This window comes from Eimeria acervulina, genomic scaffold (genome assembly GCF_000499425.1).
Source record: "Eimeria acervulina Houghton genomic scaffold, Eah_scaff193, whole genome shotgun sequence".
NCBI lineage: Eukaryota > Apicomplexa > Conoidasida > Eucoccidiorida > Eimeriidae > Eimeria > Eimeria acervulina.
The window spans coordinates 17,079-42,078 of record NW_013550080.1 but is presented as its reverse complement, the minus strand read 5'-3'; the positions used below and the strand labels follow the sequence as shown (position 1 = coordinate 42,078).

Below are 25,000 nucleotides of genomic sequence, written 5' to 3'. Positions count from 1 at the left end.
TAAACCCTAAAACAAGATAGAAGGAGGCATGCAAAAGGGTTTGATGCTACAGACCTTGTTAGCCGCCTGTCTAACCGCCTCCAGCTGGAGAAATGAAAGAGAATTCATCTTCACCCTAAACCCTAAAACCTAAACCCTAAAACCTTGAGCCCTAAACCCTAGAGCCCAAACCCTAAACCCTAAGCCCTAAACCCTGAACGCTAGAACTTAAACTTTGAACCCTCGACCCTGATAAGCCTTAAAGCCTAAACCGTAAGCCGTTGATCCTAAACCCTAAACCCTAAACCCTAAACCCTAAACCCTAAACGGTGGAAGTTCAGGAGTAGGGTTTGAAGTTAAACAAGGAAAAGAGAAGCAGACAATCTGTTGAAGGTGAAGAAAAGATAATATTTTTTAGGGTTTGAAACCCAGAGATAGAAGACTGTACGGGTATAACGCCTAAATATTTAAGTTAAATATAATTAAATTATTTAATTAAAAAGAAAATCATCGCAAAAGAGAGAAACAACAAACGAAAACAAGAGAGAAGGCTTCTCTATACACATTTCAGCAACCAGCAGCAGCAGCAGCAGCAGCAGCAGCAAAGATAAACCCTTTTAATATATTTAAAACAGCAAAATTAATTCTTTTATTTAAAAAATTAATTATATTTTCGTATTTATTTCTTCTTTTTTGCTTAAAATATATAACAACAACCACACTCCGCATACAAAACCCTAACACCCCTTCCCCAAGTGACCTCAGCCGCTCAAACCCCCACAGACCTTAGGGTTTAGGGTTTAGGGTTTAGGGTTTAGGGTTTAGGGTTTAGGGAATAGGGTTTAGGGTTTAGAGTTCAGTGTTTAGGATTTAGGGTTTAGAGCTTATGGTCTAGTGTTTAGGGTTTAGGGTTTAGGGTTTAGGGTTTAGGGTTTAGGGTTCGATATACAAAGGGAGTGTATTCTTTAATGATTCCAGCGTATACTGTCTTCATTCTGTTTATTTTTATGTTTGTTGAGGTGCGCATACACCTCAGCATTCTCGTTTATTTATTTTTTATTTATATTCTTCTTTTTGCCTTCCCTTCATCAAAACAAACTAAAGGCGTCGCTCCCAGCAAAAAAACAAAAAGCCAACAGCTGCTAATTAGTAAATAACTGCAGCAGCAGCAGCAGCTGCTGCTGCTGCAGCAGCAGCTGTTGCTGCTGGTGCTGCTGTTGCTGTTACTGGTGCTGCTTGGGGTTGTTCTATGCTGCAGCAGCAGCAGCTGCTGCTGCTGCTGCAGCTGCAGCTGCTGTCAGTGGGGGGCCTCCACACTGCAGGGAAGAGGGCCCTTCGCCTTACGGAGAGAGAAGGACATTTTAGAACAGGTTGTGCTGCTTGCTGTTGCTGCTGCTGCTGTTGCTGCTGCTGCTGTTGCTGCTGCAGTTCATTGCTGCTGTTGCTGCTGCTGCTGCTGCTGCTGATGCTCTTAAAATTGGAAACTGCAGCAGCAATCTGCTTCCGATGCTCCTGTAAGCTTCTCTCGCGTTCTTTATAGAGATACGAACACTCGTGCTGCTGCTGCTGCTGTTCCTGCTGCTGCTGCTGCTGTGGCGGCGGCTGTTGCTGCTGCTGCTGCTGTAGCTGTTGCTGCTGCTGAGTGACGGGCGAGGGATTTTCGCTGGAGTTGTTGCCTGTGCATGGCGCTGTTTCTGGTGTTGCTGCTGCTGGAGCTGCAGCAGCTGCTGCAGCATCAGCAGCAGCTTCGTACTCCGGCCATTCCTTTTGCAGCAAATCCCTTTGCGGCTGTTGATCTTGCTGCTCCCGCTGCTGCTGCTGCTGCGCCTGCTTCTGGTGCTGTTCATGCTGCAGCTCCCGCTTCTGGTGCTGCTCCTGCTGCATCTGTTGGTGATGTTGCTGCTGCTGCTGCGGCTGCTGTTGCTGCTGCGCAACGGCGCATTTCATTTGGTGCTGCAGCAGCAGCTGATTTCTCTCGTGGGGAAGCAAATGCAGCGAAGACTGCTGTTGCTGCTGTCGCTGCTGCTGCTGTTGCTGCTGCTGTTGTTGTTGCTGCTGCTCCTCGTCCTGCTGCTTTTCCTTCCACTCTTGTGTTTGTTGCTGCTGCTGCAGCAGATGCTGCTGCTGCTGCTGCAGCTGCTGCAGGCGCCCGTCGGAATTGGATGACCGAAGCAACTCTTCCTGCTGCTGCTTCTCCTGCCGCTGTTGTTGCTCGCCTTGCTGCTGCTGCTCCTGCTGTTGCTGCTGCAGTTGCTCGAGCTGCTGCTGCTGTAGTATCTGCTGCTGCATGTGGAGAGAGTCATTTGCTATCCCTGTCACAAGTGCGCAGCAGTATAATCCTGCTGCTGCTTCTGCTGCTGCTGCTGCTGCCAATTCCGGGGGGCTGCTGCTGCATGCATCCTGCAGGTGCAGCAACTGCTGCTGCTGCTGTTGCTGTTCGGCGCCGACTGCAGCGCTGCAGTGTACACGCATGCACCCATTTCCGTAGCAGTAGCCCTGGCCCCTGCTGCGGCTGCTGCTGCTGCTGCTGCTGTTGCTGCTGTTGCTGCTGCTTCTACGGGAAGTGATGCAGCTACCGCGGCGCATAGCCCTATATGTTTGCTGCTCCTGGAGTTCCTTTTGGTGGTGCTGCTGCTGTTCCTGCTGCTGCTGCTGTTGTTGCTGTTGTAGCTGCTGCTGCAGCTGCTGCTGCAGCTGCTGCTGCAGCTGCTGCTGCAGTTGTAGCTGTTGTCCGTTGTGACACTCGTATTGAAGTTGCTGCTGCTGCTGCAACTGCTGCTGCTGCTGCAACTGCTGCTGCTGCTGGTGCAAATGGTGCTGCTGTGCATGTGTCTGCTGCTGCTGTAACGGCTGTTCTTGAAAAACGTGCTGTTGCTGTTGCTGCTGCTGCTGTTGCTGCTGCTGCTGCTGCTGTTGCTGTTCGTGCTGCAGCAGCATCTGCAGCAGCATCTGCTGCAGTTCGGGTTGCTGCTGCTGCTTCAGCCTTCGATAGGCCGGAGGCGAGCCGCGGCTGCTGCGACATCCATGCCCCTGCTGCTGCTCCTGCTGCTGCTGCTGCTGCTCCTGCTGCTGCTGCTGCTGCACCAGCTTTCTTAGTGTGGGGGAAGGGCGGATAAGCGCTGAAGGCATCAGAGGAAGTTCGGGTGTCTCACCACCCGCAGCAGCAGCAGTAGAAGGCAGCTGCTGCTGCTGCCGGTGTTGCTGCTGCTGCTGCCGGTGTTGCTGCTGTTGCTGCTCGTAGCGTTGCCGTTGCTCCTGCAGCAGCTGCTGCTGCTGCAGTGTTTGGATTTTTTTTGTTTTTGTTTTTTGCTGCTGTGCAGGCGAAGCGGATTCGTATCGCCTCGCTGCTGCTGCTGCTGCTGCTGCTGTTGCTGCTGTTGCTGCTGCTGCTGCTGTTTCTGCTGACGTTGCTGCTGCTGCCTCTGATTCGGAAGAGAAACGAGTGCCGTAAAGAGGGCTGCAGCTGCTCTGCATGTGCTGCTGCTTTTGCTGTTGCTTTTGTTGCTGCTGCTTTTGCTTCTGCTTTTGCTGCTGCTTCTGCTGTTGCTTTTGCTGCTGCTGCTGCAGCAGCAGCAACGGCGAAGCATCAGGAGATGTTTGTGGGCAGGTGGAGGGTGTGTCATCTTCATCTGTTTCTGCTGTTTTTGTTGCTGCTGCAGCTGCTGCAGCTGCAGCGGCGGCTGCTGCTGCTGTGGCTCTCGCAGCCCGAGCTGCTGCTGCTGCTGCTGCTGCAGCAGCATCAAATGCGTATGTCTCTCTTTTCACCGACGGAAGCTGCTGCACTGCAGCAGAGTTGCTGTCTCCTTTCTCTTGCTTCTCGTTTGCTGCTGCAGCAGCAACGCTACACCCTAAGACCCCAAGCGGAGGAATCTCTGGAAGCACCCTTGCTTTGCTGCGCCCAGGCAGCAGCAGAGGAGCAGCAGCAGCAGCAGCAGCAGCAGCAGAAGGACAAGAGATGGAGGCCGCGCAAGTTTCTGCTGCCCTGGCAGGCGTTGCTGCTGCTGCTGCTGCTGCTGGAGGCGCAGCAGCAGCAGCAGACCCCAGAGGAGAGAGAGAAGTATGGGGCGTAGCAGCAGAACCGCATGGCGACAGCAGCAAGGCAGCAGCAGCAGCAGCAGAATCTGCTGCTGCTGCTGCTGCTGCTGTCATGGAGGAGCTATTTGCTGCAGGTGAGGGGTCTGCTGCATCGTCGAGCTGCTTCGATGGCTTCAGCTGCAGCAGCATTTGCAGAGTTGCCTCCTCAGATTGCTGCTGCTGCTGCTGCTTCTGCTTCTGGTGCTGGTGATGCTGCTGCTTCTGCTGCTGCTGCCGCTTTTGCTGCTGCTTTTGCTGATTCTGTTGCTGATGCTGCTGTTTTTGCTGCTGATGCTGCTGCTGCTGCTGCTGCTGTTCACCATTTAGGGCCTCCCATTGCTGTGAAGTTCTCCTTCCGCCCCGGGCAGGCAGAGCTGCTGCTGCAGTTGCTGCTGCTTTTGCTGCTTTTGCTGCTGCTGCTATTTTTGCTGCGGCTGCTACCTTTGCTGAACGCGGTGATGCTCCTTCTGGTGAAGCTGCTGGGGGCGAAGAGAAGACCTCGTCAGGCAGCAGGACACCTGCAGCAGCAGCAGCAGGCCTGGGCCCCTTGCGAAGCAGAAGATCATCTTCAAGGACCCTCCTTCGTAGCAGCCTCTCATGTTGTGTTGTGCTGCTGCTGCTGCTGCTGCTGTTGCTGCTGCTTTTCAGTGAATTGGGCGCCGGGGAGACAGCCTTAATCCTTCGCGCCGCTGCTGCTGCTGTGGCTGCTGCTGCTGCTGCTGCTGGTGTCGGTGGCGTTGTTGCTGCTGGGGCTTGTACGTGCTGCTCTTTGGGGGAGGTGGGTTCCTCGGGCTGCCGTTGCTGCTGCAGTAGCAGCTGCTGCTGCTGCTGTTGCTGCTGCTGCAGCAGCCGCAATTGAGGTCCTGCGGAGTGCGAGCGATGAGAACGAGATAGAAGACGTTTAATTGCCTCCATTGACGAAGTGGGGAGACCAATGGTGTGACCAGTGGTCTTCTTAACTGTCTATACACCCCGCGTTTGTTTGAGAGGGAAAACAGCGAAAATAAAAGAAAATAGAATTAATATAATTAATTATAATTATAAAAATTAATTATTTATTTAGTTTAAACAAAAATAATTTTTTTTTCAGAGGCGACAGAACAACTGACAGAGCGAAAACACAAAAAAAAAAATTTAATTTTTCTGCATCGTCAATACACCGAAATTAATTAATAAATAATTTAATTAATTTAATTATTTATTTATTTTAATTTTACTTCAATAAAGTCATCTCTCTTCAAGTTTATTTTCAGAGTGCTGGGGGCCTCCGACCGCAGCAACAAAAACGGAAGAGAAATTCTTCTGTTATATTTTTTTGTTTTGTTTGTCTTTCTATTTTATTTTATTATTTATATTATAAATTAACATTTGCATTGTTATTATTATTATTTTATTATATTATTAATATTATTATTATTCTTATCCTAACATCATATTATTTTCGTTGGTGTTGTTACTGCTGCTTCCTCCGTTATCATCTATCTGCTAAGACATTGCTATAATATACACATTTATATGTATATATATATATATATATATATGTATAACTATATGTATGTATATATACATATATATATGTGCATATATATATATATATATACATATAGTTATACATATATATATATATATATACATATATATGTATTGTCTTTGTCGTCTTTGTTTATTTCTTCTCCTCTTTGTTTTTTATCTTTCCTTTTACATATAATGCGGCGGGATTGTCTTTGATTGCTTTGCTGCAAGAAGATATTTTATTATTATATTTATATATTTTGCAGTGTATGCTCAACTCTCCTGCTATCCATACACCTGAACCTACTTATCTACTCCTTTGCTGCTCTGGCTAATAGCTACCTGCAGCAGCAGCAGCAGCAGCAGCAACGCTTCTTCTTTGTTGCTGTTGCTGCTGCTGCTTCTGTTGCCGCTGCTACTTCTGCTGCTGTTGTTGCCGTTGCTTCTCTTCCTGCTGTTGCTGCTGCTTCTGCTGCTGTTATTGCTGCTGCTGCTGCTGCTGCTGCTGCATTTGTTGCTGCTAACGTTATTTTCTTTTAATTTGTTTTATATGACGACTGCAGAAGCAAATAAAGAAAAGAATATCTTCACGCTGTTACTTAAAGCAGCAGCAGCGCAGCGCGCCGATGCACGTAGTCAAACAAACAAACAGACAAATAAATAAATAAATAAATAAATAAATAATGTCGAACAAACAAACGAAGGTGTATAAATAAATAAACTCTCAGAAGCAGCTAGCGGACTCTATTTGTTTATCTCCGCTGCTGCATGCAAAACCGCAAACTCTCCCCAAAACTGGTTAGCTAGCTAGCTAGCTAGCTAACTAACCAGTCAGTTAGCTAGCTAGCTAGCCAGTTAGCTAGCTAGCTAGCCAGTTAGCTAGCTAGCCAGTTAGCTAGCTAGCTAGCCAGTTAGCTAGCTAGCTAGTTAGCTAGCTAAGCCATTCATTAGCCTAGCTAGCGAGCTAGCCAATGACCTAGCTAGCCAGGTAGCTAGCTAACTAGCTAGCTAGCTGAGGGGCCGGGGAGAAGAAGAAGCAAGAGACAGCAGAAGCGACGGCTGACTGTCTCCTCAGTTTATTGCTGTTTGCTCTTCATCTCTCCCTGACGCTGTAGCTGAAGTCATGAAGCAAATGCGTAGGGTTTAGGGTTTAGGGTTTAGGGTTTAGGGTTTAGGGTTTAGTAGGGTTTAGTAGAGTTTAGTAGGGTTTAGTGGGGTTTAGTAGGGATTAGTAGTGATTAGTAGGGATGAGTAGGGATTAGGAGGGTTTAGGGTTTAGGGTTTAGGGTATATGAGTGTTGATAAGGGTGTATATAATAAGGGTTTAAAGACGTGTAAAGGAGTTGAAAAGGACTGACAAGAATAAACGACGATAAATAAATAAATATTATGAAGCTTATTCTTCTTCTTCATCCGGTATGCTGCCTACTTTAGCAGCAACTGCTCTTAAACTGCTTATGTCAGCCTTCTTCTCTAGTTTAGAGAGAGCTTCTTGAATTGTTTGCTCCATAGTAGAGAATTTTTTTTCTAGGAGAGTTATATTATCAACAGTTTCGTGCATCTTCTGCATTTGGTCTTGTGTTTTCTTTAAGTTCGCCTCAAGCTGCTGTGCTGCAGCAGCAATTTGATTAAGTTTAGCTGTTGCAGCAGCAGCAGCAGCAGATACATCATCTATCTTTGTACTGGTACTTTGAATATTCTCTTGAAGCTGTTTTATTGTTTCTTTAACTGATGATGCCTCCTTTAAAGATAGATTTACATCTGTTCTCATACAACTAACTTCTTTAATTGTTTTGTGCATTTCTTGACTTAAACCGCTCAAAGAAACTGTCGTACAAACCGGTGCAAGTCGGTACACATCTGCACAAGGATAGCCTGTAGCAAAACAAACAGCAGCAGTCTATTTATTTATTTATTTATTTGTTTAATTTGTTTGTTTGTTTATTCATTCGCTTATTAATTTACTAGGTTATTAGTTTATTATGTTGTTATTTAATATACAATTTATTAGATAGATGCATGTATGTATATGTATATATATATATATATATATATCTATATATATGTATATATATGTATATATATGTATATGTATATGTATATATATATATATATCTATATATATGTATATATATGCATATATATATATGTATATATATGTATATATATATATATATATATGTATATATATATATATATATATGTATATATATCTACATATATATATATATATATTATATATATTTGCATTTTCTACGCCTCCAAAGATGAAGATAATAATAATAATAATAAACCACTAATAATAATAATTAAATAAATAAATAAACAAATAAACAAATAAATAAATAAATTAATTACTTAATGAATTAAATACCTCTTTGATCTGCACCTCCAAAGATGAAGATAATAATACTAATAATATACTACTACTAATAATAAATAAACAAACAAATAAATAAATTAATTAATTAATTAATTAATAAATAAATGAATTAAATACCTCTTTGATCTGCACCTCCGAAGATGAAGATAGCTCTGTTAGCAGGTAGAACAGTGAGACTGCCGACGTCGGTGTGACAGCCCAAGTCGTCAGGATTTACGTCGCACCGGAACCAAACTTTTGCGCCGAAGTCAAACACATAAAAATCTGTAACGCAATACACAAGTTATATATATATAGATAGATATATGTATATATATATATATATATAGATAGATATATATCTATATATAGATATATAAACATATATATATCTATATATCTATATAGATATATAGATATATAGATATATATATATCAATCAATCAATAGACCAATAAATAAATAAATACATCAATAAATTAATTAATAAATAAATAAATTAATTAATTTATTAAGTCAGATTAATATCCCAATAACTTCACTTGAAGATTTAGGGCCTAGGGTTTGTTGGTTAGGGGTTCAGGTCTAAAGTTCAAGAATTAGGGTTTAGGGTTTAGGGTTTAGGGTTTAGGGTTTAGGGTTTAGGGTACCTGACATGACGTAGTTTTTAAACCAGCCGGCATAAGTGCCTCCAATAATCCAAAGGCGATTATCAAAGAAAGCCGCTGCGTGTCTGAACAAATAAACCCCAAACCCTAAACCCTAAACCCTAAACCCTAAACCCTAAACCCTAGAGCAGCTGAAAAGAGTTGGCGTGGAGAAGGGGAATGAATAAGCAAAAGAAAGATAAAATTAAAGCAGCAGAAGCAAATTCAATAAAACAAACAAACAAACAGACAGACAAACAAAACAAGTTTCACACAACAACGACAGCAGCAAGCGAGCTGCATGAACAGCAGCAGCAGCGGCAGCAGCAGCAGAAACAGCAGCAGTATGATCGACAACAGCATGATCATCATCATCAGCAGCAGCAGCAGAAACAGCATCATCATCATCATCATCAGCATCAGCAGCAGCAGAGTTACATCAGCAGCAGCAGAAGCAGCACAGCTACATCAGCGGCAGCATCAGCATCACCAACAGCTGCAGCAGAAACATCAGTGGCAACAGCAGCAGTCCATTATCAGCTTCAGCAGCAGCAGCAGCAGCAGCAGCAACTGCAGCAGCAGCAGCACTATGTTACCATCTTCATCAGCCGCATCAGCAGCAGCATCAGCAGCTGCAGAAGCCACAGCAGCAGCACTACATTACCATCTTCATCAGTAGCAACAGCAGCAGCAACAGCAGCAGCAACAGCAGCAGCAACAGCAGCAGCAACAGCAGCAGCAACAGCACTCCATTATAACCACTATCATCATCAGCAGCATCATCAGCATCAACAGCATGTGCAGCAGGAGCAGCAGGAGCAGCAGGAGCAGCAGGAGCAGCAACAGCAGCAACAGCAGCATCAACAGCATGAGCACCAGCATCAGCAGCGTCAGCAGCATCAGCAGCACCAACAGCACCAGCAGCATCAACAGCAGGAAGTGCAGCAGCATCAACAGGATGTGCAGCGGCAGCAGCATCAGTAGCACCAGAAGCATCATCAGCAGCATCAGCAGCAGCATCAACAACAGCATCAGCAGCATCAACAGCAGCATCAGCAGCAGCAGCACCATAGACATCCTAATCTGCATCATAATTTACACCATCAGCCTCGTGACAAATATAATAATAATAACAATAACAATAATAATATATACATATATATAAACATATATATATATGTAATATATATATAAACATATATATATAAACACACACATATATATATATGTAATAAATATATATAAACATATATATAAACATATATATATATATATATAAACATATATAAACATATCCATATACATATAATATATATATATATAAACAAACATATATAAACATACATATATATATAAACAAACATATATAAAATATATATATATATATATAAACAGACATATAAACATATATATATATATATATAAACATATATATATATAAACATATATATATAAAATATATATACATATAAACATATATATAAAAACAGATATATAAACATAAACATAAACATAAATATATAAATAAAGATAGAAAAAGAAAATGAGTTTACTTCCATCTGGGTGCAGGGGGTTCTCCGGCGAATTGATCTACGATGTCCCAGGCGTCTTGATTAATATCATAGAGCCACAAGTCATTCTCTCCTTTGCCCGTGCCCGATATATCTCCTCCGAAGACAGCTACATAGCTGCGGCCCTCTATCTCGCAATAAGAACCCGAGTGACAGCATCGAGCACTCGGCGCTAAGTCTTCTGATGCACTTGATAATGCCTTCCAGGTGTCTGCAGCATATTCATTTCGCTTGCATGCATACTTATTTATACACTTACACATATACTTACAGCACAATGACAGCTGCAGCAGCAACAGTGATAGCAGCTTGAGAGCAGCAGCAGCAGTAATAGCAGCGTGAGAGCAGCAGCAGCAGTAATAGCAGCGTGAGAGCAGCAGCAGCAGTAATAGCAGCGTGAGAGCAGCAGCAGCAGTGATAGCAGCGTGAGAGCAGCAGCAGCAGTAATAGCAGCGTGAGAGCAGCAGCAGCAGTAATAGCAGCTTGAGAGCAGCAGCAGCAGCATACGCATAAGCAGCAACATAAGCATAAGCAATAGCATAAGCAGCAGCAGCAGCATAAGCAGCAGCAGCATAAGCAGCAGCAACAGCATAAGCAGCAGCAGCATAAGCAGCAGCAGCATAAGCAGCAGCAGCATAAGCAGCAGCAGCATAAGCAGCAGGACAAGCAGGATTAATAGATGAAAGTACGAGAGCTGACTTTTCTCGAGTACATAAGCATCTTTTAATAATCGTCCGTCTTCTCCTTGCCCCCCAAAAATGAGCAGTTTATTTTGCTGCTGCACATACACCGCAGCATGAGAATGTCGTGCAGGAGGTGTATTAGAAGACTTGAACGGTTTCCAGGCTCTTGTTTTTAAGTCGAACGCCCAAGGGTCGGCTAGCACTTCATTAGCTTCTCCTCCGACACCGCCAAACAGCAGCAGAGATAAACCGTCTCCTTCTGCTGCTGCTGCTGCTCCTCCTGCTGCTGCTGCTGATGAGCCTTCTGCTGCTTCTGCTGCTGTCCTCCACAGTGTTAACGATGAACAGCGACGAGGCGCCGGCATTTCGCCGTTCGTCTCCACCAATTCAAAGCTGAGGCATCATATTAATGCATTTATCAAATATTATTATTATTGTTATTGTTATTATTAATTAATAATTATATATATTATATATGTTATATATGTTATATATTTATTTATTTGTTTGTTTGTCTGTTTGCTTGTGTGTTTGTTTTATTTGTTCATTCATTCACTCATTAATTATTTAAATTAGTTAATTAAATTCTGTCATTAGTTAATGCATATATATATGTTATACACAAATATATATATATATATATACATATATATTATATAAACAAATATATATATATGTATATGTATGCATGTGTTTGTGTAGATATATTTATGCATGTATGTGCTACAATATATAATCATAATATATGCAGATATACATGCATATACAATATATATACATATAATATATATATATATACAGTAAAAAGCCTAGAAAAGAGTTGATAGTGAATACCTGTTAGCATTGGGCTCGAATTTGATGAGAGTTGATGTAGCAACCTTTTCTTCATCTTCACCGCCAAAGATATATATAATACCTCTAGCCTCGAGCACACAATGTCCGAGTCTAGGAGTGAAGCACTGACAATCATGAACAACTTTAGATATGAAAAAGTCTGGAGGAGAAAGAACGCCTCGGGCTCTCTCTAAAGAGCGTTGACTACGTGGTGCTGCTTTCTTTGGTGCTTGCTGCTGGTCTTTCTTGCTGCTGCTGTTGCTGCTGCTGCTGCTGCTGCTGCTCTTATGTTCATCCGATGCAGAAGATCCACTACCCTTCTTCTTGCTATCTCCATCTGCTGCTGCTGCGGCTGCTGCTGCTGCTGCTGCTGCTGCTGGACCTGCTGCTTTTGGTGCACCAGCACCACCCCCCAGCCTCCCCTTTTGACGAGGTGGAGGTGATTTAGGCGTCTGGGGTCTATCCAATTCAGATTCACTGAAATCCGATATATCGCTCATCTTGAATGCAAAACAAGAAGAGAAAAAAAGAAGATATACTCCCTCTATACAAGCAGATCGCCACAGCCGACAGCAGACAAACGCCTGAAACGGTTGAGACTTCCTCTTATATAATTACAAAAAGGAAAAAGAACAGAAGGAAAAAAACAGAAAGAGAGATTTAAAAACAAAGAGTTGCAACAACTACAACGCCTTGTGCGTGTGTGCGGCAAGAGCTATAACACTGCTAGAGAAAGAGAGGGAATGAGGTAAATGGAGAAGATTTCTTATGAACAAATCCATTTAAAAGTACTTTATTTCCCTTTTAATGATATATTTAACACTAAAAGCTGCAAATTTCCTCCAACTTTTTCAGGTTTCCACACCTGCAGAAGCTGCCGATACACCGCAGCTGTAGCGAAGGAGAGCGGACGGAACTCCGCAGTGCAAGAGAAGGTAAAGATAAAAGAATACACCCTCAATCAAATATAAATAGACAAATACAATAAATATACTCTTTTATTTCCAATTTTTATTTAAAATCTTTAAACAAGTACACAGAACTGGCGTGCAAGCTCCCTCCCTCTGCTGGTTCGAGCGCTCCACACAGCATCGCCCATCGCCCCCGCGCACGGAAAGAGAGCTGGATAAAAAATAAATATTTTAATTTTAAAACATCAATTAATTCAGAATAAACACTTTTATATTATGTATCATGCTTTTTATCCTCTGAAAAACCCAACAACGACGCACTTCCCCCCTGGCTAGTCGAACGAGCGGTCGGCATCGATGGTAGAGCACTAAGGCTATTCAATTTCTTCTTCCTGAAGAACAAAAGATATTTTAATAAATTATTATGTTCATCTACGCAATTATAAAGCACTAGGTAGACAAACAATAAGGAAAAAGAACGATAATCAGGGAAAACCCTCCATAGCATCGAGGTGTATACACTGATGTGGCGGTCTTACGCATTCTTCGTACTACACTTTGAGCCAAATACGCCCAATATAAGGGTTAAAACATTGAATTTTCTTTGATTATTTATGCAAATTATAACAAAAAAACCATAATTCGTCTATTTTAACCAGCTTTATTAGCTGCATTCAGGAGAAATCATTGTTGAGGGGTGATGAGTTTGCTTTGTGTGTTCTGCTGGAGATACACTGCAAGCTCTGCTACTGTTTAAAGAAGCCTCTTTTTTCATTTATTTTAAAATTCAATTATTAGAATAATTCGTTTAAAGACATTTTGCTGAAGAGCGTGGAGTTCTCCATAGGAAACCCTCAAGACGGCATGCAAGTCGATGCTTTTTATGAAGAACAAATTGCTTTGTTTAGATTTTGATTAAAAACAAAACAAATAAAGTATTTAAACACCAAAAGACAGTGAAGGAGGCATATTAATGCGTCTGTTAGCATCATATACACCCCTCATGAATCAAGTGTAGCATTTCTATCTACTCCCACCAACATAAAATATTTAAACACACTTTAAAGTCTAACGTGTAGCAATAGACATAAAATTATCTATTTTATTTCTATTGCTAAGCTATCCTTAGGTTATGTATTACCATGCGGTCAAATCAACTTCTGGGGGTCTACTGTAATTTGCAATCTTCATTATCTTTTTCTTCTAACAGAGCAGCATAGCAGTAAGTTCACGGCTGTAGCAGCCTATTAATAGGCAGCTCATCAGATGTGCTGACAGCCTATATAATATATATACATTTATATATATAGATAATATATATATATATATATATTAGTGTTTATTTGCATCTCAAAAGTAATACGCACATCTTCAAGCTGTTGAGTTCAGACTCGCCCCTAAAGGAACAACGTAGAGTCGTCATCGCCACTAATAAAACCAGCCTTCATGCATGCATGCATGTATGCATGCATGCATACAGGAATGCATGCATACATGCATGCATATGCATGCATGCATGCATGCAACTATGACCACCGCAAATAAAGCCCCATTCCATGATGCATGCATATGCATGCATGCATGCATGCATGCATGGAAGAAAGCAAGAAGAAGAATAGTAGTTGAGTGTTAATGTGTCATTCTATGCCCCCGAAAAATATACATATAATACATATACATGCATATATATATTAGGAGCGAAGACAGACAAACAGCAAAAAAGCAGTTTGTCTTTGTTGAATTCGCAGAACAGAAAACTAAAAACAAAATTAAAAGAAGGCTCAGCTGTTAGGTCTCCTCACCCGCCATACACCAGCCCCTATTAAAATAACAAACACCACCACCACCACCACAAGCAGCAGCAGCAGCAGCAGCAGGAGCATCAGCAGCAGGACGAGCAACAGCAGCAGCAGCAGCAGCAGCAGCAGCAGCAGAAGCAGCAGCAGCAGAAGCAGCAGCGCTCTAAGATGCTGCTAAGCGCATGCATGCAAGATAGCCGTATAAAAAAGATATTAAGAAGGAGGCGGCTGTTGCATCATTGCAGATGGAGGAAGACTCTGTGAATTTAAGACGCTAGGATCGAAGGGTAAGCCCTTAAACGGTGAACCCTCAGCATTCCATGCTTCTCTTAATATTTTCTCTTGCTGCAGCTCTTCAGCCGTCTTTAAACCTAAGACAATTATAATAAAACAAGCACCAACAGAATAACAAATAAAATCGCTTCAAGACAAACTAACGACTCTTAATAAAACTAACAAACACACACACAGCAGCAAGAAGAGAGGAGGAGAGAAGCCCCAAACAAAGCCCATAAACAACAACTTTGCATGCAACTAATAGCGATGATAGACACAAAACGAAGAGTCTATGCGCCTATTCTAGAACCGCATCTGTGTAGCTAGCTATTCAGCTAGCTAGCTAGCTAGCCACTAAACCCTGTTTTTAGCCAGTCAGCTTCTCTGCTAGATAGCTAGCTAGTAAACCCTGTTATTTATAGCTTATCATCTACCTAGCTAGCTAGCTAGCTAGCTAGTGAATCCTGCTGTTAGCTAGTCTGGAAAGCTGAAACGGAAGAAGAACTGACCCTGCATCTTTTGTCTTTGTTCAAAAACAATTTTTCTAATGTGCCCCTGCGTCGCATCATCGAAGTCTTCTACCCGCTTCACCGACTCCACCTGAAAAACAAATAAAGAAAAAAAAGAAAAGAAAAATAACAAAACAGAAAAAGAAAAAGAAAAAGAAAAGAAAAGAAGAAGAAGAAAAGAAGAAGAAGAAATATGTCAAGAAATGAAAGAAAGAAGAAAATAAGGAAGCAAACAAAAAAGAAAAATAAATTAAAAAGAATTGAACAAAAAGAAGAAGAGAAGGTACCAAAAGGATGAAATAAAAAAAGAGATGAAAAGAAAAAAGAAATAAAATAAAATGAAGAAGTGCAAAGGAAAAGAAAAAGAAAAACAAAGAAAAGAGAAGTATGTAAAGAAAAAACAAAAAGAACTGCAGATCAAACAGAGACAGACAAATAACAAATTATACAATCCACTTCTTGCTTAGTTGCCGCTTCGTCTTTGTTTATATTTACACACGAAAATATATTTATAACATATATATATACATATATTATATATAAATATATATATATATATATATATTACATATGCATACTATATGTAATGCGCAAGATATGGATTCTATACAGTAATATGTATATATCAGATGTGTATTAACACCCAATGTAATATAAATATATATATATATAATATAAATATATATATATATATGTATACGATAATCATGTAATGTAGTAGAAGAATAATATATAGCATTTACTGCATATATCTATATTATATACATAATACAGATACTATTGTTCACATCATACATATATATAAAAGGTAAAATATATATAGCAATATATATATAATATATAAAATATATAATATATATTAATATTATATACATGGGTACTACTATATATATTAATACACATATATATATATATATACGTATGCATATATATATATATATATATTTATATGTATATATATGATATATATATATATATATGTGATATATACATATATATATATATGTATATATATATATATATGCACATATATATATAATGATATATATAAGAATATGAATAAATTACCTTGGAAGTATCAATGGTTGGGTCTCCCTTGATGAGAGACTCCCACCAGAGCTCTTTCTTTTTCTCTAAAGTCAGCAGCAAAGTTGTGCGTTGCTCCAACACCCAGAAGCTGTCGCTGGCTTGAATGCAGTGGCACCACTCTCCTTCAAACACGACTCTTCCTGACGCGATGCAGCAGCAAACAAAGCAGAAAAAAAAGAAATAAATTCAAATAGATACCATATATATATAAAGAGCATTTATATATATATATATATATATATATAGAGAGAGAGAGAGAGAGAGAGCATTTATATATATATATATATATGCTCTTTATATACAGTTGAGTTATATAAACATCTATCAACGAAATAACAACACAATTCTTCCGCGCTGACAAACGCTGAAATTCAAACACAATTGGAATGCTGTTGTTGTTGCTGCTGCTGCTGCTGCTGCTGTTGCTGCTGTTGCTGCTGCTGCAGCACAGCCACCTGATAGCCAGCAGGAGCAAATGCAATCAAGGAAGCAGAAGGATAGACAGCAGTAGAAGCATAAACAGTTTGCTGCTGAGCGCAGGCTGAGGTGTATGAAGAGCGCAGCAGGGTAAAGAAGACGTCGGGGGCATCGATGCGTTAGTTCGGCCCGATTGATATATTTGCGTTAAATGCATTAATCCTATTTGTTGTCTTTAATGCATTTGTATTATTTGTTTATAGTTGGTGTACTTCTATTAAATAGAAGAAACAAACACAAACAAAAAACAACCTCAGCACTGCGTACCTTCATAAGCCACTTGGATTGAATCATCTCGCAGTCTGACTGACAGCAGCCGCGCATTCACTTCACTGATCTGCTGCTGCTGCTCTGACTTCTCCCCCTCCTTCTGCTGCTGCTGCTGCTGCTGTTGCTGCTGCTGCTGCTGCAGCAGCAAATCAAGGAGGCGTATTTGGCAAGTGACTTCATTGATGCTCTGAGACCAAACGTAGCGATCGAGCATTGCCCCATTCCACGGATTTATAAACGTCACCTTCTTTCCCGCTACACCTGAAGGCGCGCTGCTGCTGCTGCTGCTGCTACTGCTGCTGCTGCTGCTGCTGCTGGCTGCTGCTGGTTTATCTGGTTTTGAATGCTGAGATTTGTGATGCGAGCCGCCCGTTTTCATCCCCCCGTTTTCTCTTTCTGTCGTTTTGTGTGCACTAAAGGAATCAGCAGCTGCGCTTTTTTTCATTGTTGCTGCTGCTGCTCTTGCTGCTGCAGTTGCTGCTGCTGGTGCTGGTGCTGATGCTGATGTTGTTGCTGATGTTGCTGCTGCTGGATCTGGCTGCTCATGGCTGCCCATGTCTGGAGGCGCAGCGAGCACGGCGAGTCTGCACACCGGGCTGGCGTACTGAAGTAGTTTTTGTTTTTGTTTAGAGTTATATTCCCTCGCAATGTCTTGTAGCTCCTTAACGCTTTTGTTGCGCAGTTGAGGTGGAAGCAGATGCGGCTGCTTTGTAGCTCTGTATTGCAGCTGCGCTCGGGCGAAGGTCTCTGCTACCATAGCCTCTGCTGCTGCAGGAGAAAAACCCATTGACGGGCCTCCTTCTTCTATAATATGAAAGAAGTCGGTGCGATTGCAAAGAAAGGAGAAAAATGTCTCTAATAGGGGCCCAATGCCCTCATGGCCTCGCGCCAGCGCCAGCAGAAGCCCCTCGTGATCCATTTGCGTTCGGACACGGGAAGGTGAAGGAAAAGAAGAAGAAAAGAAGAATTAAATAATAAGAGACAGAAAGACATACAAAAAAACCACAAGACGACGATCGAATCGTAATGGTTATGCGGATAATGGCTCATAAAGGACTTCGTCAAGCGCCAGTTGCTGTTTGTAGAATGATTCAAAGGAGTAGGCAAGTTTAAACAAACAAACAGCTTCTTGTCCTTTAAACAAATGGTACTAGTTCTTCTTTCTATCATTTGAACTACCATTTCCAGGGCGGAGAGGGTCACTCCAAAGAAGCTGCTTGCCGCGCCAGGACAGACTGACGGCCGCGGCCATGCATGCAGTCGAGGGCATCCGAATTCATCCCAACGGCTGCCGTATGCATGCAAGAGGCTTATTTTCTCTCCTTTCGACTTCTTTCTACTCTTGATTTCAGCTGTTTCATAGAACAACAGCAGCAGGGGCGAACGCAACCGCCACAAGAAAGGCTGCTGGCGCCAAGGTGGTGAAGGAAACGCCAACAACCCCTTGCAAGTCGAAAGGCTTCCTTCTCCTCTTCAAAAGTGAATAGCCTGTTTAACTCTTAACTCTCTGAAACGCTCCGACGGCTTCAGACTGCTTCTGTACGAAAAGGATCGCTCAGAACCCCGAAGATTCTTCTGTTTCCAAACTTTTCCTTGAAAAAATGGAATCCGAGTTCATTGCCCTAACCAGGGATGGCCTCGAGCTTTACAACGCGGCGCTCAGCACCGACGGCAAATTCAAAGTGGAAAAACTCAGAAGCATCGAAGGCGTTGAATCAGCAGAGTGGTCTCCTCAAGGCGACTTGGTAGGTGGGAAATAAGGAGTAAATGAAGAATGTCGAGGGATTCAAGGGGAGAATTCCCAGAAAACTACTGAAAAACAGCAATAGAGCACTTAAAATGAAGTACCGGTGATCGGACTCACGCACCGCTGAACCTGTTCAGGTGTATCTGCACCTCTGCAAATGCAGGTTGCTCTTTTTCGGAAGTCTTCGCCTCAAAAGCTGGAAGTTTTGGATGCAAATACGTGGGAGGTGTTACATACTGTAGAAGGGCGTGAGTTTCCCCACCTTTAGACTCCTGAACATCTTTTTTTGTTGGGTTTCCCTCGTCTGTCTTCTTTCAGTAGCAGCCACTTTTCAGCTTCCTCGCCATTGTGTGGATATTTTTCCTTTTTTCTGGTACTTCAGCCACGCCTGTCTCGAAGTTCTCCTTCAGTCCTCTTGGCAGTTATTTGTTGGTTTGTTTCCGCTTCGAGCCCAACCAATGTCCTGAGAACCTGCGGCTTCTGAAGGCGAACACCGCAGAAGAAGTGACGCGTTTGGCACAGCGAGGCGTCAGCGATCTCTCATGGCCACCTCTTCGTTGGACAGGAGGCGAGAGCTTTATGTGCCGCTTGGTGAGACCCGAGACAGAGAGACCAGAATGTTTCTATTAACCTCTTCGTATTTTATACGTGTTGATGCAGTGCGGTTTCAGCGCCATACAACCAGCATCTTCAAGGTGTCTCACAGCTGCAACAAGATAGAAGCAAACACGCTTGAATAGTATTATTACACCAGCACAAAAAGCAGTTGCCTTTCTTTTATTGATTAGCACTCAGTTCTCCTCCTTTTTGAATTAAATATCTTGGCTTTAAACGGCAGAAGAAGTACAAACGCAAATAGAAACAAGCACACTCATACATACCTTGAAAAGGCCTCCTACGACTGTTATGTTCGTCTGAAGCTTTGATTGTTTTTTATTGTGCTGCAATCTGTTTTTTTATAATTGTGTTTAGGTTAAAGGGGCGGTTCATGTGTTCACCAGGCAGCAGCTGGAGTCCGGCAGCTTCAGCATCAACAACCCCCTCATAAGAATTAATTCTCCTCGGGCCTCTGCCATATTTGCGAGTCCAGAGCCACCTCGCAACGCATGCAAAGACGCAGGAAAGGCGGCAGCAGAGTCGAAGCCAACCAGCAGCAACAGCAGCAGCAGCAGCAGCAGCAATGGTGGTTCTGGTGGCAGCGTGTACTGCGCGGTGTTCTCAAAGGAAACAAAAGGAGAACCTGCACTACTTGAGGTGTATGAACTTCATGAGAAAGGAGAAGCTACAATAGTTGCAAAGAAATCTTTCTTTCATGCACAAGAAGCTGACTGTCAGTGGGCATATGATGGGCGGGCTCTTCTTGTGAAGACGCATACTGACGCCAGTGATTTGACTTACTATGGATCCAGCGCTCTTTATTTTCTTAAGGTAAGAATACTAATGTTATTTTGTTTATCTCCTAGAGAGAAGGGAAGCAGTGAAGATTAGGAATAGCTTTTCTGCTGCTTGCTTGTGCTGCTGCTGCTGCATGCAACTGGTGCTTCGTTTCGCTGCTGCTGTTCTCTGCTGTTATCTGCTCCTTGCTGCTGTCTTCTGCTGCTGGTTAATGCTGTTTGCTGCTGCTACTGCTAATACTGTTTGCCGCTGCTGCTGTTAATACTGTTTGCTGCTGCTGCTAATGCTGTTTGCCGCTGCTGCTGCTAATACTGTTTGCTGCTGCTGCTAATGCTGTTTGCTGCTGCTACTGCTAATACTGTTTGCTGCTGCTGCTAATGCTGTTTGCTGCTGCTGCTGCTAAAACTGTTTGCTGCTGCTGCTAATGCTGTTTGCTGCTGCTGCTGTACAGTGCCAAGGAGGCTACGACTTGCGTTTGGTAGCAGCAGAAGAAGGGCCTGTGCATGCGGCTTTGTGGAGTCGGTCGACGATTGAATTCGTCGTCTGCTATGGCAAAGTGCCGGCAACAGTAAGCAGAAAAAACATCTTCTTACTTTCTTCGCTCTTCTTCTTCTTTTTCTTTTTCTTACTTTCTTCTCTCTTCTTCTTCTTTTCCTTTTTCTTACTTTCTTCTCTCTTCTTCTTCTTACTTTTTGCTCTCTCCTTCTTCTTCTTCTTCTTACTTTCTGCTCTTTCTCTTCTTCTTACTCTCTTCTCTCTTCCTCTTCTTCTTCTTTCTTCTTCTCCTCTTTACTTTCTTGTCTTTTCTTCTTCTCCCAGTATTCTGCACTGTCTCTGCATGGATGCATTTATGTTAGTTCATTGTTTATTATGTGATATTTCTTGTTTTTAAATTATAATTGAAGTGTTACAAATCATATATATATATATATTATATATCTATTTGTCTATTTTTCTTGTAATCTATATACCACTCTTTTTGTATGTCTATCTATATATATCTCTATATATGTCTATGCATCTAACTATATATGCGTACCTATATATATATATATATGTTATTTGTGTGTAGGTTGCAATGTACGACGGCAACAGCAAAGCAACATCACCCAAGTTTCGTTTAGGCGAAGGAATGCGCACATTTTTATCTTTTTGTTCTTTTTCTAAACTTCTTTTGTGGGGTGGCTTTGGTAATTTGGCTGGCGAAGTGGAAGTTTGGATGCCGAGAAAGAAAGGAATCGTAGGAAAGACTGTGGTGAGTATAGAAAGAAGATTGTTGCTGTTCGTCTTCATGTTTATATCTTTTTGTTTATGTTCTTCTTCATGTTTATATCTTTTTGCTGTTCGGCTTCATGTTATTATCTTTTTGTTGTTTATGTTCTTCTTCATGTTTATATGTTTTTGCTGTTTTTCTTCATGTTTATATCTTTTTGTTGTTTATGTTCTTCTTTATGTTTATATCTTTTTGCTGTTTTTCTTCATGTTTATATCTTTTTATTGTTTATGTTCTTCTTCATGTTTATATCTTTTTGCTGTCTTTCTTCATTTTTATATCTTTTTATTGTTTATGTTCTTCTTCATGTTTATATCTTCTTGCTGTTCGTCTTCATGTTATTATCTTTTTGTTGTTCTTCTTCATGTTTATATCTTTTTGCTGTTTATTTTCATTTTTATATTTCCTTGGTGTTGATGTTTATATTGGTATTTATTTTGATGTTGATGTTGATATCTTCTTGATTTTCTTCTTCATGTTAGTGTTTGTTTGATGTTTGTATTTGTATTAATACGTTTGTGATGTTCAATATTAATATCTTTTTATTATGTTGATGTTTATAATGCTGCTTACTTTGGTATTTATTTTAGTGTTTATGTTTATATTGATATTTATTTTAGTGCTGATGCTTATGTTGATATTTATTTTAGTGTTTATGTTTATATTGATATTTATTCTAGTGTTGATGTTAATGTTTGTGTGGTGCTGATGTTTATATTGATATATATTTTGGCGTTTATATTGATGATTATATTTCTATTTAGGTTTATTTTGATATTTGTTTTGGTGTTTATAATTATAATTGCACTTCTTTGAGTTATTTCGGTGTTTATTTCGATGTTTATTATTTATTTATTGGTTATAGTATTTTTCTTTTCTTCGCCGTTCCATATGAACAGCATTTATTCGATTAAGACATTAAAGACCTGTCTGGATTTCCACCTGCGTTGCTGCTGTTGCTGCTGCTGCTGTTGCTGCTGCTGCTGTTGCTGCTGCTGTTGCTGCTGGTGTTTTACTTCAGTCTCCCTCTGCAATATGTCAGTGGGCGTCTTGCGGCTGTTTTTTTATAACTGCAAATATTTCGCCACGTCTTCGCGTTGATAATCGAATAAGTGTGAGTTTGTTTTTCATAGATGTTTTGCGAAGCTTCAAAGAAAAATAAAACAAATCAATAAAATGCACAAAACAATTTACTGCTTCTTCTCCTCGTTCTTCTGTCATTCATTCGTCTGTTTCATGTGCTCACCCTCATATATATAATATATATATATATATGTATATATATATATTGCCTATATAGATAATATTACGTATATATTATATATATATGTATATATGTATATATATACACTATATATAATATATATACAATATCAATATTTGTATATTTTTCTTGTGGATGTATGTGTTGGTGTTATGTTTAGTTTTTCAGCCTTTCAGGCGCTCTTCTGCAGCGCGTAGACTTCAGTTGTTTGTACAGTGTGCAGTTCCGACCGCTAAGTGCAGCAGCAGCAGCAGCAGCAGCAGCAGCACAAGCAGCTTTGATTGAAAGCCTGCAGATATTTCCTCCTGGGAAGGCTCCGCTCGCTCCTGGCGCTGAAAGCGCCGCGTTCTCCACCACTGGACGATCACTCAGCGCACTCACGCAAAGCAAACTGGGAGTAAGTTTATTATATATATATATTTATATTATTTATTTATTTATTTATTTATTTATATTATGTATTATATATTTATTACTTTATATATATATATATATTGTGTAATATATATATTTTATGTATATATTATGTATGTTATATGTTATTTCTATTATCTATATTATTTAATTTTCGTTATATATATATATATATATATTATGTATGTCGTATGTTGTACATTATATGTTTAACGGATGCATCTCTCTGTGTTATTTGTATGCATGTGCAGTTTTATTTCTCTCTCTCTCTCTCTCTCTCTCTCTATATATATATATATATGAATTTATATTGTATATAGTGTATCTTATAGAAATATGAAGTTGTGTTTATTATGATTTGTTTGTTTCCATTGAGCTTACTGCGTTATATGTTATTACGTTTATCTTTATCTAATTAATAAATACTGATGCAAGTTATATCTGTTTAATATATATACTTTTTATGTTTTTCTTTTTCTTTAAACAGACAAGCGCTTCGTCTTCATCAGGAGCTTATAGGCCGCCTGCTGTACGCAACGCAACGCCTAAACTACCACCAGGTGCTGCTGAGCCTTCTTCTTCTTCTTCTTCTTCTTCACGCAGTTCAAGGAGAAGACAGAACAAAAAAAACAAAGGAGAGAGCTCTCCAGCAGAAGCAGCAGCTGGAGACAGCCCACAGAGCGTCGAGAGTGAAGAAATTAATCATCAGTCGCATGCAACAACTTCTGCTGCACCTGCTGATGCTGCTGCTCCTACTCCTGCTGCTTCTGCTGCTGCTGCTTCAGCAGCGACGGAAGGATCGTCAACGCAGCAAACCGCAGTATGTGTTTAGAGTATATAAATTAAACCTCTCTCTCTCCTACTCTCTCTCTCTCTCTCTCTCTCTCTCTCTCTCTCTCTCTCTCTCTCTCTCTCTCTCTCTCTCTATGCAGTTTATATTTAATTGTTGTTCTGCATGCATTTATTGTCTTATAATGAATAAAATAACAACAAAGACACTGAACAAGAGAAATTATATTATATTATAAAATAATAATAAATTATATTATAAATAATAAAGAAAAAGAAATCTGTTTAAATTATTTTAATTATTTTTTTCTTAGGATGATCTTCGACGCTCTATTCGCAATACTCGAAAAAAACTAACAGAGATAGAACGGCTGAAGGTAATATAAAAATATATGTTTATATTTATTATTTTACTGTATTTATTTTATTTATTATATTGTATATTATTTCTTTTTATTAAACTTTTGTACCATATTTTGTGTTGTAATGGAGTTATATTATATTATATTTGATTTTAAAAATTTTTTTTATTGTATATATAGTATATTTTGTAATTATATATTATATATATTATACATTATTGTGTAGATTATATAGATTCTATATATTTATATATTGTATAAATTGTATATATTGCATACATTATATTATAATATATATCATACAGATAATATAAATAATAAATAGCGAGGAAATGCATCTCTATTAGACGCCTACAGTATTGATACAGCTTTATTGCGTGTTTGTTTAAACGCTATTTAAAAATATATTATTTAATCAAACAAATCATAATAATGTTATCATTATAATACTAGTTATTATTATAATTATTATTATTATTATTATTATTATTTATTATTATTATTATTTTGCTGTGTTTCTTCTGTTTGTTATTTAAGGGGAGAGATGATTTAAATGACTTACAGAAAGCTAAACTAAACAACGAAGAAAATCTAAAAAAACAGCTCGCCAACCTTGAAGCTCAATTCAACGCATTAAACGTAAATTAAAAAAGCTGCTGCTGGAGCTGCAGCAACAGCAGCAGCAGATGTTGCTGCTGCAGTAGCAGCAGCAGCAGCTGTTCATGCTACAGCAGTAGCAGCAGCAGATACAACAACGAACAGC

At 40.3% G+C, this 25,000-nt stretch overlaps 4 protein-coding genes across 4 annotated transcripts in view; 1 reads left to right on the top strand and 3 right to left on the bottom strand.

The window, feature by feature from the left end:
* The window catches only part of EAH_00024550 (cyclic nucleotide-binding domain containing protein, putative), a gene marked incomplete at both ends in the record, with an annotated part of 8,004 nt that extends 3,036 nt beyond the window's left edge, over window positions 1-4,968 (bottom strand). The window contains 2 exons of the mRNA XM_013396753.1: window positions 55-108; window positions 1,324-4,968. Coding sequence (XP_013252207.1) covers window positions 55-108; window positions 1,324-4,968 — 3,699 coding nt within the window. The remainder of the gene's footprint in view (window positions 1-54; window positions 109-1,323) is intronic.
* A 1,993-nt stretch (window positions 4,969-6,961) lies between these two features.
* On the bottom strand, window positions 6,962-12,162 carry EAH_00024540 (kelch motif domain-containing protein, putative; the record flags this gene model as incomplete). Its single annotated transcript, XM_013396752.1, has 6 exons — window positions 6,962-7,440; window positions 8,066-8,212; window positions 8,578-8,660; window positions 10,128-10,356; window positions 10,845-11,221; window positions 11,663-12,162. 6 exons carry the CDS (start codon window positions 12,160-12,162, stop codon window positions 6,962-6,964), a joined length of 1,815 nt encoding a protein of 604 aa, XP_013252206.1.
* Window positions 12,163-14,585: 2,423 nt separating this feature from the next.
* Window positions 14,586-17,912, bottom strand: EAH_00024530 (nuclear movement domain-containing protein, putative; the record flags this gene model as incomplete). Its single annotated transcript, XM_013396751.1, has 5 exons — window positions 14,586-14,743; window positions 15,158-15,248; window positions 16,226-16,380; window positions 16,626-16,787; window positions 16,991-17,912. The coding sequence occupies 5 exons, from the start codon at window positions 17,910-17,912 to the stop codon at window positions 14,586-14,588; spliced, it is 1,488 nt and encodes a 495-aa protein (XP_013252205.1).
* Window positions 17,913-18,594: 682 nt separating this feature from the next.
* On the top strand, window positions 18,595-22,094 carry EAH_00024520 (eukaryotic translation initiation factor 2A, putative; the record flags this gene model as incomplete). Its single annotated transcript, XM_013396750.1, has 7 exons — window positions 18,595-18,738; window positions 18,904-18,988; window positions 19,123-19,331; window positions 19,713-20,168; window positions 20,587-20,703; window positions 21,208-21,390; window positions 22,089-22,094. 7 exons carry the CDS (start codon window positions 18,595-18,597, stop codon window positions 22,092-22,094), a joined length of 1,200 nt encoding a protein of 399 aa, XP_013252204.1.
* Window positions 22,095-25,000: the final 2,906 nt, after the last annotated feature.